Source organism: Equus caballus, chromosome 23 (assembly GCF_041296265.1).
Source record: "Equus caballus isolate H_3958 breed thoroughbred chromosome 23, TB-T2T, whole genome shotgun sequence".
In the NCBI taxonomy this organism is placed as follows: Eukaryota; Metazoa; Chordata; class Mammalia; order Perissodactyla; family Equidae; genus Equus; species Equus caballus.
The window spans coordinates 13,622,797-13,636,071 of NC_091706.1; the positions used below are offsets into that span (position 1 = coordinate 13,622,797).

General features: G+C 47.1%; 1 protein-coding gene across 6 annotated transcripts in view; it reads left to right on the forward strand.

The window, feature by feature from the left end:
• The window catches only part of PTCH1 (patched 1), a 69,837-nt gene that overhangs the window by 49,407 nt on the left and 7,155 nt on the right, over positions 1 to 13,275 (forward strand). For all 6 annotated transcript variants that reach the window (XM_023627018.2, XM_023627016.2, XM_023627017.2 and 3 more), the window contains 5 exon segments: positions 1,128 to 1,270; positions 3,384 to 3,567; positions 4,993 to 5,273; positions 7,132 to 7,269; positions 10,542 to 10,684. In XM_023627018.2, the coding sequence (XP_023482786.1) occupies positions 1,128 to 1,270; positions 3,384 to 3,567; positions 4,993 to 5,273; positions 7,132 to 7,269; positions 10,542 to 10,684 (889 nt within the window).

Here is a 13,275-nt window from a genome sequence, read left to right on the forward strand (position 1 = left end):
GCATGTGCAGCTTGTTCAAAAGATGTGGTTTCCTGAGCTGCTGAGGTTGGGAGTTCTACTTGGGAGGTGACTGGGGGGAGCAGGGTGTTGGAGTGGGGGTAGGGGTGTCAGAGGAGAGTGTGTGCACACTGGCAATCGCTCAGACCCTCAGGCCGGGTCGCCAGGGCCCTGTTTTCTCTGCCAGCACACTTATCTCTTTACAGCTGTAGCCAAACCATCAGGGCCGCAATGATGGTTTTGATTACAGAGGCCAAGCGCAGCTGTGTGTGGTGGGCTGGTGGGCTCGCCCATCCCCCAAGCCCAGAAAGCCCTTTCCTTCCCCTCCCTGGGCTTGCGGTTTGTCATCTGTTCTCACAGAGCCCCCTTGTATTGGGCTGTGGCTTCCTGTTCTCAATCGGATCCAAATTTACCCCGTGAGGTATTTCCCTGCACGCACGTGCGCGCTTGAGGCCCCTCCCTTCCCTCTCCTCCACACCCCTCTTCGAATGAAGGGTGGCAGAGAGGAAGAGAGCAGTCGAGAGTGAATAGGTGTTGGCTGTGATCTTTACACAACCTGGCAGCCGATCCCACAGCTTATATTAGCTCCACAAGTCGAACAGATGGAACAAATTGACAGAATCGTGTTCATTCACCCTGGGCTGGAGAAGCAGCTGAGCTGCTGTTTGAAGTTGGGAGTTTGAATGTGTTTTTCCCTCCGACTGGAATTTCTGGTTGTATGGAAGCACCCAGGGCTTAGCGCCTGACAGTGGCGTGAAACAGTTAACGAGCCTGGGGTGTCTTCCTCCCCAGCCAGCCAGCTCTCTCACACTCTCTCTTGCTTTCTTTTGGATGGTCATGGGCAAGAAGAAGTTATTTTTCATGTAAAGATAAACGTGTATTTATTTGTTTCTTAGAAACAAGTATTTGCCCCTTCTGCCTTTGAAGCAATGATTATTAGCAACCTGAAGTTCATTCGTGAAAAGTCTAATAGTACCGTTGACCTTGAAGTAGAATCCAGGTAGACTATGGAGTGTTGAGGTTGGTGTCCAACACTCCCCTGTCCTGCTCGCTGTCCTCGGCCCCCACATTGGGACCAGCATCATTCCGGTTGAGAGTTGTAACATATTACACACATTTGCCTTTTGTAGGACTTCAGGATGCATTTGACAGTGACTGGGAAACTGGGAAAATCATGCCAAACAATTACAAAAATGGATCAGATGATGGGGTCCTTGCCTACAAACTCCTGGTGCAAACTGGCAGCCGCGATAAGCCCATCGACATCAGTCAGGTACTCTCACTGCCCGACACCGGGGGCGGAGGGGTGTGTGTTTTGTGGGGCGCTGTTGAGCAGAGGTTTGGGGCGGCTGCCATATTCAAGACTGGTTGACAGCCTTCCATCCCAGCCTGTGCTCTCGAGAGACCTGCGGCATCAGGGGCTGTAGAGTATGGAGTTGGCTCTAATTCAGTTCATCCCACCACCCAATTGTATGACTGCAGGCAAAACAGGGACCCTCACTTTGCTCATCCATCAAATGGGACAAGTGTGTCCTACCTCCAGAGCAGTTGTCAGAACAAAGTACAGTCGAGACTTGGAGGCTCTTTCAGATGCTAGAAATGCTGTTGTGCTGTTCTCTTTCGAATTCTAGCACTTGTTACCATGTTGGTCTTGATTATATTCAAACTTGGAAAGATGCATTCATTGGGTAGTAGTCATCTGAATGAGCAGAATTTGGGGTGGATGGACGGATTAGGAGATCAGAGAGGTTACTAGAAGGATGGAGGATTTGTTGCATTTGATTCCTTTGGGTCACCCTGGCCCAAGGGGTAGAGAAGGAGGACAGACAGATCGCTCTGTCATGAGTGAGGCAAGTGGAAATGCAAATCCTTGAAATCTGAGTGCACTCGCCGTCCTGCTCACTGCCTATGTAATAAGAGCCGTGTCTATTTGGTTTCACATTCCCCAACCGCATTTGCATCTTCTCTGGGACACTTGGATCCCAGCATTCCCCTTTTGATTCCTCAGGCATGTTGGGGAGTGTGTTTGGGCCCTTTAGATTTCAGATGAGTCCAACACCACTACTGCCTTTCCCCGATCCTGCTCCCTCTGCTCTCTCTAGCTTACTTGCTTCACCTTCAGGCAGAAAACCGTCATGCTAATGATCTTCCCAGCAGCTCTGTTTATTGTCTCCCCTTTTTTGCTGGCATTAAAGGTGACAGATTTACAAAGTACATTGTTCAGAGTTATTATGGAGTGTGAACTCAGTGCTTTATGGCCGCACGCAGCATGCTGTCAGGTTTGACAAGGATGTAGGCAGACGAGCCTGTCTGAGAGATAGCGGGAGATGCCCGGGGGTTGGGTCGGCCTTCAGGGACCAGGGACACTGTGGAACAAATGTGATTGGGCCAGGCCCCCAGACATCATTTCCTCTGCCTGGGAGGGAGGAAAGCGTGCCGCGTGCATGGAGGCCGTGAGCTGTACTGTGTCACTCCAGAGACGGCTGGAAGACCTGCAGTTGTTACCTATCCTGTGGATTAATTGAATCCAGATCCCTGAAATTTAGTTCTCTCATTCTCCTCCACTCTCTTTCTTCCTTCACTCTTTCTCTGTTAACTGCTGTCACTGGTGTTTTTCATTTTGTTAAAAAAAGACGAAAAATGTTGGAACCAGGCCTGAATCTAAAGTAAACAGGAAAAAAAAATATATGTGTGTGTGCTTGCGTGCATATCTGTCTCACAGTGTTTTTCACCCAAGCAAAGCCCACAAGACCTACTTTAGAGGGAGCGTGCATCTGGCCAGATGTCGGATGTGGCACACTAAGTGGGACCACCTCTCAGAAATCAGATTACCCAGAAAGACCGTGGTTGTGCACCATCCCTTCCACTTTCTGGCGATGGGCATTTTTTGAATACACAGGTCATAGGAGGCTAGTGTTAGCAAAATTTATACAGATGTTGTTTTATTTTTATAGCTCTCCTCCATTTACTGGGTGGCATTTCCTTCAGTGTTAACAGCAGAGGTTAACTGCACACAGACGTGTACAGGGATTCTTGCCAGGTTTTTTTCCCCCTTCCCCTCCTATAAATATGTTTCTCCAGATTGTTCATTCTCCGCCTTGGCTGCAGACAGTCTTTTAGCATTCGGGTTTAATTGGTGCAGTCGATTCCTGGGCCATCTGCAGAGCTGTGTGTGTGTTATAAACACGCCGATTATGGCATCCTTGGATAAGTACATTTTGAAAGAAACCAAAGGTGCTCTGATGGGGTTTCCTCCACCTTCACATGGTGGGCATTCGCTTCTTTGTTGCAAACGCTGGCCTGGAGCTCTGCCTCCTTTCTCTCCAGGCAGGAATGCGTTTGTCCAAAACCCAATTCTGAAAGGCCCCTGTTCTTTCATTTTGCAGTTGACTAAACGGCGCCTGGTGGATGCAGACGGCATCATTAATCCCAGCGCTTTCTACATCTACCTGACCGCTTGGGTGAGCAATGACCCCGTGGCTTATGCTGCCTCCCAGGCCAACATCCGGCCTCACCGTCCTGAGTGGGTCCACGACAAAGCCGACTACATGCCAGAGACCAGGCTGAGAAGTAAGTAGCCCCAATGGAGGGCCTGTGGGCTTATGGAGGCGCCCTGCCCTGTTCCTCCAGGCTCAGTCACAGCCCCCATCCGTTGATGCTACCCAGGGTTCAGAAGTGTAAACAGAACGATGTATTTCTTTTAGTTTAAAACTCTGGGAGACAGATGAGGATGTGTAATGGCATACAGCCCAAGCTCCATCACGTTGAGAGAGAAGAGTCTCTAATGTCCTGTGTGGCTTTGCCTCTGAGACGCCACCAGGCATCTCGCTTGAGTGCCAGCTGTTCTGTGTGAGGTGGGGGTGCCTCCAGGTCGAGTGTTCTTTTGCTGGCGCAAAGTTTTATCATGGACGATCGTATGTTTATCTTAATTTTGTCAACTGTGGTGTTGAAGGGATTCTTGGCAAGTTGGGTCGTCCTATAAGCCACCAAGCACCTGTGCTCTGTCAGAGCTGTTTACACTGGAGCAGAAAGTCTATACACAGCAGCGTCCTTTTCCTTCCACCTCTCAGCCCCGACCGTGAAAGGTGGTTCTGCATGGATTCGATTTGCATTATGTGAGATATATTAGTAGCTTATACCTTGGACACGAGGCCGAGGGAGGACGTGAGAAAGGCGACAGTCCCTTTGCAGACAGCGCTGGAGAGTCAGCGGGTTGTGCTTCCCTGTATCTAAACCCCAGAGCTTGTGGCAAGCAGCCAAGGCTTGTCTTAATGAAAATTTATAGTTGAGATTATAATAGGGCAAATCATGTTTAGCAAGTCAACTGAATGACCCCAAAGGGTCTGGAACACACACCGGCAGTAACGAAATGCTTGTTGTGTAAGGATTTCTTCCCCTGCTGCTGAAGACTTAGCATTGCATTAAAAAAGAAGCATGGAAGGTTTAAGAGTGATCACTTAAGTAGATCACTAAAAGGATAAGAAAGTTAAGCATTTTTCTCAATAAAGCATGACTTTCAAGTTATTTTGTTCTCGTAAGTGGTTGAGTAAAACAGTTTGAACTTAGTATTTTCCCTTGTGTCAGTTGAACAAAAAACGTTCCCGCAACTGAATTCGTAAGTTGTTTAGACCCATTACAAAAGTGACCGCTTCTAGAAGATTAAAATCAAAGGTTAAATAAATACACTGATCATAGCCTCCCCCCACCCAAATCAAGGTTGATGATTGCTTGAAATTTTTTAAACCAAAGATTAAAATTAGAAAGACCCGAGGCCCATTGGGCCCATTTGTCCTTTGTGTTGGAGGCGGCACAGCGAGTGGACTTGCTCGCAGAGTTCTGTCTCTTTGTTCGATGCAGAATCCGGGGCGCATTTGGTATAGCAAATGGTGGGCATCTGTCGCCTCTCTTTCCTACCTGGATGACGTCCGCTTGCCTTTCTCAGTATTGCAAGGAGCCCGTCACCCACGGGCCTCTCCCTGTGGCTTCTCTGTCCAGTCCCTGCAGCAGAGCCCATCGAATACGCTCAGTTCCCTTTCTACCTCAATGGCTTGCGTGACACCTCAGACTTCGTGGAGGCGATCGAAAAGGTCAGAGCCATCTGCAACAACTACACGAGCCTAGGGCTCTCCAGCTACCCCAACGGCTACCCCTTCCTCTTCTGGGAGCAGTACATCGGCCTCCGCCACTGGCTCCTGCTGTCCATCAGCGTGGTGCTGGCCTGCACGTTCCTCGTGTGTGCCGTCTTCCTCCTGAACCCCTGGACGGCCGGGATCATTGTGAGTTTATTCTGAGGGTCTTTGTGGAAGTCAGATTCCTTTCGGCATAGCTCTTTCTGCAGCCGGGAAGTGTTGTTTATGTCTGGGCCTCTGGAGGAGGGGGCGATTGCATCATCCGTGCTCTGTTTATTCGGCTGGAGGTGGCGAGTTCACCGGCAGGTAGAGCCTTGGATCCTGTGTCCCCCTCCCACAGCTTCAACTTTCTCTGTAAAGATAGGGCAGTTTTTATGCACACTTGCCATGACAGCTCTGAGCATTTATTAAATACGAACACTCAAAGCATAACTAATTTTTTTTTAATTCAAGTGTCGTTTTGTGACTACATCCCAGACCTAGTATTGAGAAGGTTCTTCCAAATAGAGGGATAATCAGAGAAGTTAGGATGGTGGCATATGAATAAAATGGTTTTAGGGATGGTTTTGTATATCGTGTGTGTTTTAACTTTTGGGGGAAAATGAGAAACTAGTATTACCAACCTATTTTTTGGCATCTTTTCTCTAAGTGTAATACTCTTCAGATTTGAAGTAAGTTTCATGTAGAGTCTAATAAAATCATGGCAGTGTTTAAATTCCATGAACTGTGGTATAGCCTTCAAAATGCCAAAATTATAAAAACAGAGACCAGGTCTTGTTTCTGCACCATAAGTCTGTGAGCAGGTTTGTTAAAAGGTAAATGTTTAGTCTGTGAGAGTTTGCATGGTACTTAAGCAATGGATGTTGTCCATCTTTCATTAGCTTATTAAAAGAAAGCAAAGGAGACTTTATTATGCTTGTCCCCACCACTGCCTTCTGCCCACCCCAAGAAGGCAAGATCCTTCTCTCCTCTTCCAGCCCTGTAAAGTTTAGTGTTTTATTTTCTCCCCTTTGGGCCAAAAAACTCCAAAGCCTACCTCACAGATTTTCTTTCCATCTCCCACAAATTTTTACAGGGCAGATGAAAGGTAAATGCAAGCTTTTTCTTGGATGTAGCTGCTTTGTCCACCCCAGTTGTTCCACGTTTCTTCGAAGTGAAGGGGCCTGTAACCTGAGCCACAGCAGCTGACGACCAGTCCCCTTTCCCCTCCACTTAACTTGCTCCCAAGTCCTCACTCAGCCCCTGGGCTCTCCAAACAAAAGCAAAGCTACTTGTACGTAAAGGAACTTTTCGTTCACCCCATCCTGTCAGCTTTCTTTAGGATGGAGGGTGTGCAAGTTCAACAGAGAAGGACATACCTTGTTTTGAACTGTGTTAAATCTGTAGCTAGTGATGAGTCCGTGTTCGTGTAATTCTTTATAGATGGCTCCAGTAGAAGAGTTTTGGAAATGTGTTTGCTTTCCACATTAGGTATACTAGAAAGACACTTGGCAATAGAATACTAAACTTTGCCTTTCTTTTCTTTTCTTTTCTTTTTTTTTTTTTTTGGTGAGGAAGATTCACCCTGAGCTAATATCTGTGCCAATCTTCCTCTTCTTTGTATGTGGGATGCCTCCACAGCATGGCTGATGAGTGGAATAGGTCTACACCTAGGATCCAAACCCACAAACCCAGGCCTCCAAAGCAAAGCATGCAGAACTTTAACCACTCGGCCACAGGGCCGACCCCAACTCTGCCTTTCTTTACTCCTTCTACTGCCTTATTGTCCCAAAGCGGCTGTCCCAAAATTGTCCCAAATCCTCCCTTCCCGGTAGAGAGACATTGAATTAGGGAGTAGAGGCAGGTGTCCACAGTTAGAGCCAGTCAGAGCCTCCATTGTGTTGGGTCCCAGTGTCTGTCCCCTCTTGATCTTGATGTGAGGCCACGTCAGTTCTTCATCATCTCCCTTGTTTCCACACGCAGAGCCTGTTTGTCCCGGTCACTCATCCTGTGTGTCTTTCTGAAGGTGACGGTCCTGGCCCTGATGACGGTCGAGCTCTTCGGCATGATGGGCCTGATTGGAATCAAGCTCAGTGCTGTGCCTGTGGTCATCCTGATCGCGTCCGTCGGCATAGGAGTGGAGTTCACCGTCCATGTTGCTCTGGTATGGGGGACACTTTCAGCTAAAACCATATGAAAAGGCAACACATTTCCTCTAGCTCTTATGGGCTCCAAGTTGGGAAGCTTTCATGTTTGCCAGCGTCCAGGAACATGCCTGACAGATGCCACAGTGAAAAGGCTGCAGAGCACAGGCGTTCCCAGGGAGTTGCAGAAATCTGTCTGGACTCCTTTCCCTCTCCAGCAGCCTCAGGAGAAGGGCATCGAAGGTGGAGTTAGCCAGGCATGTTGTCAGTGTTTTTGGAGCGGGCCAGGAAGGGTTCTGCTGCTTTGGCGGTGTTATTAGGGTCCCGACGAGTCCTGCAGTTGTTGACTTTGTTCCTAAGACAGACAGTGTGTGAGTGTGTGTGTGCATACATTAAAACACACAATTTTAAAAACCACAGTAACAAAGCAGGGATGAAGTGAGACCATACTCCCAGGCGTGGTGGGGCTGGCATACTGAGGGTGAGACGGGTTGGCAGCTGAGGAAACACCCTAGGGCCCATGAGCAAAGGTGCAGGCGCTCAGCACCAAGGAGCGGGCTCTCCCACCTCAGCCCACCCAGCTCCTGCCGCCTGCCAGCCTGCAAATTCACGATGGCAGAAAGTAGGAGAACTAGTACTGCTCTCTACAGGAATGTTTTTCCTCCCTCTTCCTATGCCCCACCCTGTGAAGGCTTTGCTGGAGGAAATTCAACTTCGGAAGGAGTCTTCAAGCCAAGAGACAAGCCCACTGTATACATTTATCAGAGAATTGTTCAAAAGCCTCATAGCAGTGTGTAAATTATGTTCCCTCTGCAGTTGTGCTTATAGCCTAAGTTCTTGGGGTTCTGGGTAGGCATTCAGTAAATACTTAGTGGCTCAGTCAGCACTGACGTTTGAATGCCCGTCTGAGAAACCTCGCGCTGGACTTGGATCCAATTACTTGTAGCTCTGGCTTTACAGTCTCTAGCATTGATTTGCTTAGGTCATATGCGCGTCTACACACAGGCACGTCTACACATATGTTTCTTTGGTCCTTCCAAAGGACTCTTTCAAGGCAGTTATTATAGAACTCAGAGACCGTAAATTTTCATGTTTTAGAAGGACTGTTTTGTTGAAGTTATCCTGTATTTCCCCCAGTGCATAATGAAAAGCTGATAATAGAAAAAGAATATTCTCTAAATTTTGAGTCTGCCCAAATTACTTTCCTTCATTTAGCTGGGAGGAGGGAAAGAGGATTTTTTAAAAAGGAGAGCCCACCAGCTTAGAGCTTAGAAAACACATAATCCTAATATCATTTTTTCAAAATGGAGAAAAATTTGCACGTGAGTTAAGAGTACACAAGTCACTTTATTCTGATGCAAATGAAAACTATGTTTTCTGGCAGCTAGTGCTGCAAACAAGGGCGGATCTATGCTGCAACAGATTTTTACAGTGGAAGTGCTAACTGGTCTCTCCACTGTAGTGGCACCCAGGTCTCTGCACGTGAGCTCGTATGAACATAAATGCCACAGCAGTGTTGAATAAACAACTAAGGAATGCCTCTGCTCTTCATGCAAGAGGTAATTCCGAGAATTTAAGGAGCCTCAAGAACTGACATGGCTTTATGGTCTCAGTATTTCTAGCCCAAGTCTTCATCAAGAGCCCTGCGCGGGGTCGGCCCTGGGGCCAACGGGTTAAGTTCACGCGCTCCGCTTCAGCGGTCCAGGGTTTCACCGGTTCAGATCCTGGGTGCAGACATGGCACCGCTCATTAAGCCACGCTGAGGCGGCATCCCACATGCCACAACTCAAAGGACCCACAACTAAAAGTATGCAACTATGCACCGGGGGGCTTTGGGGAGAAAAGGGAAAAATAAAAATCTTTAGGAAAAAGAAGCCCTCCGCACATGAGACATGATGTTCTTGCCCTATCCTGTGTGTGAACGTCTCTTTAAAGGAGGCAGTTATTGCTCCTACAAGGTTGGTAAATTGATGGAATAAGGTTGGTGAAGAGGACTGTTCTTCTGTGCATGTCTTCAAGGAATCCTGTCAGTTTGCTGTTTCAGTAGCTCAAGTTGTGTGCAAGAGGATAAGCCCAGCCTGACCCTCATGGCCTCGTGGCCCAAATGCAGCATAGAGCAGCGTGGTTCCAAACCATCTCGATGCTTTCTTCCTAAGAGACAAAGACGACTCGGTTGACCCTAATGTCTCCCAGCTCTGAAAGAGCATATGTATATGTAGTAAGCACTTTAGAGAAAAGTGAGAAAACTCATAGCACACCCTTGTTTACTGTTGTTTCTTCATCTGTTAAGGAGAATCACTTTCCTGTCCTTCCACGGGGGTACATAATGGATGGGCACGCACCTGCAATATGTTGTAGGCCTTGATTTTTAAGGAGCTACAGCCTATAAGGGCTCCAGGCCCTCTTCTCAGCATATCCCAGAGCAGCCTGAACCTTCAGGCTGAGAGCGAACTTGCGCCGGGCTCAGGCCTCCCTGATGGTCCCACTGTAGGAGCAGGCGGGGTGTAACGCTAACTAACCCACCTGAACATGGTCCTGGGTCACACTCTCAAGCCAACAGTCTGATAATCTGGGACTTACTCTGTAAAGTTCCCATTTTCTGTCAATGGCATTCTTGACCTTGAAGAGCTTTAGGAATGCAAAGGAGACAGGAATATGTCCACACATAGTTAGAATTGGCTTCATTTGAGTTTACACATCTATATTTTTCTTGTGATACCTTCATGATGCTTACTAAGGTACTACAAAGACATTAGTTTGAGCACAGTGACAGAAATTCTAACCTCAGCCCAATTATGAGGAAATATGTATTTAGCTCCCAGGCACACATGACACCAAGCTAAGCCCATTTGGAATAAGATCTTGACCATCCAAAACATCAGGCAAAAGGCTGTCACTTTCACAGCTGGAGGTCTCCCCATCAATGGGTGAGATAACTTCAGTGGGGGAGAAAACTTAGGGGTGAGTAGCAGTGAAGAGAAGGGAAGATTTTTGTATGGTTTTGGTTTTGGTTTTACATTTAAGGTCAATATACTCTCCTTTTTTTTCTTGTTGTTGTTTTAAGATTTACATCAACACCAAATATGACCCAGTATCATGAACTGATCATTTTAGTGTAAGCCTAGATTTAGCTAGTTGAGCAACCCCAATTAAACATGCCAGGAGCTAACCAGAAAGACCTGAGAAGTTCTATAGAGGCATATTAAAGCAGTGTATAGCATCTAAGACAGAGCTGACCAATGACCAAGTCAAGTCCAGGAAGCTGATCATCTAAACTCTTCTTGTTGCACAGGCCTTTCTGACAGCCATCGGCGATAAGAACCGCAGGGCTGTGCTTGCCCTGGAGCACATGTTTGCGCCCGTTCTGGACGGTGCTGTTTCCACTCTGCTGGGAGTGCTAATGCTTGCAGGATCCGAGTTTGATTTCATTGTCAGGTAAGGGGAGTGGGAGAGAAGACTGGTTTTAAAAACCATTATTATTTGCTCTTGTGACCTCTGTTGCTTTTTTCCTTCTGTATCTGGTAGATTGCAGCATGTCTTCATTGTGACTCTACCCCCGCCACCTTTATTGAGATATAATTGACAAATAAAAATGGTATACATCTAAGGTGTACAACGTGATGTTTTGATTGCATGTACACATTGTGAAATGATTATCTGCACCTCTACTTTCTTTTGACTTTATTAACTCAGAGATATGCCGAGAAATACAAAGACAAGCTCTCTTGGAGAGCCATCTTGGGGAGAAAAGATGGAGGGTTTGGGGCTAGCAATGAAGGCAACTCCACAACTCAATGCTGAAGAATCACCTATATCCCAGTTATTGGCATCTGAGTTAGAAATATCCACAGAAAGAGATGAAAAGAGACAGCCATGTTTCCCATTAATTGACTGAACTTGGCCTCACGTCTCCTTCAAAACTGTAGAAAGGAAAACTTCAAATATCTCAAACTGTCACCTAGATTTTATTCTTTTAAAAAGTGAAGATAATGTGCCCAGATTTCGTGTTTGGGTTCCCACTAAGATTTAGGAAGCATTGGGACACCAAAGTGTGTGACTTTTGGTGTTAAATTTTGGGACTCAAAGCCGAATTTGGATACTTCTCTTTGGATCTCAAGGCAAGCAATTTCTGGTGAATTTAATGAGGAATGTGACTTCGTGAAGTGCAGAAGGAGAGCACGTTTTCCTTTGAAAAGAATTTGAGAACTGCAGGGAAAACCATTTTCTCTCTGAACAGCCTCTGCAGCTTTGTGAAGGAGCTGCTCCGTGGAGGGGCAAGGCCAGAATCAAGAAATAAAGATAGGCCAGAATCAGAACCATGGCAAGGCGGAACCCAGTGGGGGAGGTGACCGGGTTGTTTGGCTGCTTCAGTAGTCTGGAGAGAGAAACTAAATATGCTTTCCTGGTGTTTGTGTCTGTGATAGGCCCTTCATTTTCAAGCAAAAAGCAGAAGATTTTAACTTTAAGTTTTAGCCAGAGTTTCTTTATTATGGAAAAAAGATCAATTCTCTGGTTTGTGGCATGCCCCACTGGGCAGGTCGGAGTCACGGAGAGTTAGCCTTCCTCGAATGAGGGCGGGAGTTTTCTCCCTGTCACTTGGTGCAGGATGAGTGAGGAGGCGAAACGGCTCTTACGTTACAGGCAGACAGGGCTTAGGGATTGTCCGAGGCTCTCTGGAAATGCAGATTGGATTCCATGGGGGCGGGGAGCAGAGTCTGCATTTCTAGCCAGCTCCCAGGTGATGCCCATGCTGCTGGTCCTCTCAGCACAGGGTATTGATCAGTTCACAAGCCCATTAGTACATTCTTGTTCGCCAGTACCAGAGACATATATGCCTAAATTAGACCAAGGTTTTGGTCTGGGTTTTGTTTTAAGCTCTTAATCTGACTTTGGCTTTTCTTTTGTTTCCTCAGCATACACTTACTCAGGCATTAGTAGTTGTTTCTTTATGATATAAAAGCCCTATGTCAGATAGAGTTTCTTTTGTGTAATTTCTCCTCCAACTTTCAAAACATTCAAAAGTGCCATTTCACATAACAGCAAGTAGCATGGACCCTGTCGCACTCTGCGTAGCTTACGGTCTTTGTGGGGAAAGACAAGGTCACAGACAATTCAGCACCACGGGAAACGTGGGGTGTGGTGGGGTCTCAGAGGCTCTCACACAGCCTTGTGGGGGATGCCCGTGAGCCACAGAGAGGAAGCTCGGTCAGAACTGGCGCAGCCAGCTGGGAACCTGGATGGAGAGCAGAGGCCCAGCTCTCTCGTCCAACCCACGGCTTCTTGTTCTCTTCCAGAGATGTCAAGGTTCTTGTTTCAAGCACTTAAAAGGGCTTCCCATTTTCTAGAACTGGATGGATTAACCTGATGGAGCCCTCACTAAGGTCGACTGAATGAGCAGACATTGTGTACACTAAGCCGTCAGCAATCTAATTGGTGTGTTTATTCTACAGTTAGATGGATGGGATGCAAATGTCCTAATGCTTGCTGCTGATGGATGCCTCGGCCCCGAGTTCCAGCAGTTTACATTAGAGCAAGACCTGGGCTGCTTGGTCTTTACTAATGCAGCTCAGAAGTTTCTAGTGTTTACAATAGCTTCGAGGTATTTGTATTTTTATAGGGATTCTCTCTCCTTTTATCTAATGTCGAAACATATATAGACACGGCACAGTTTGGTGCCTGTTCCGTTTTATGATCAAGAGGACCATTAACAGATATCTTGTCTTCCCTCTTCCCAGAACATCCTGAGCTCACCCCAACCCCAGCCTACTTCTAGCAAAATCACCCTAGAAATCGTTAGTGAGAGAAATGCACACTTGTGTGGAGGCCGCTCCCTCCAGCTGTGTGGAGCGGCGGCCCGCAGCTCTCCCTGGCTGACAGGTTTACCTTGGTATTCCTGAAGGATCCCAGACCTTAGCCCTCAATGGTGGGAAAGCAGGGCCACTTGTGCGCTCTCCTCCTCTTCATGGTGCTGCGGCCTTTATGTTTGAATTGGCTGACGCAAAACAAGAGTATTCAGAGATGCTAAA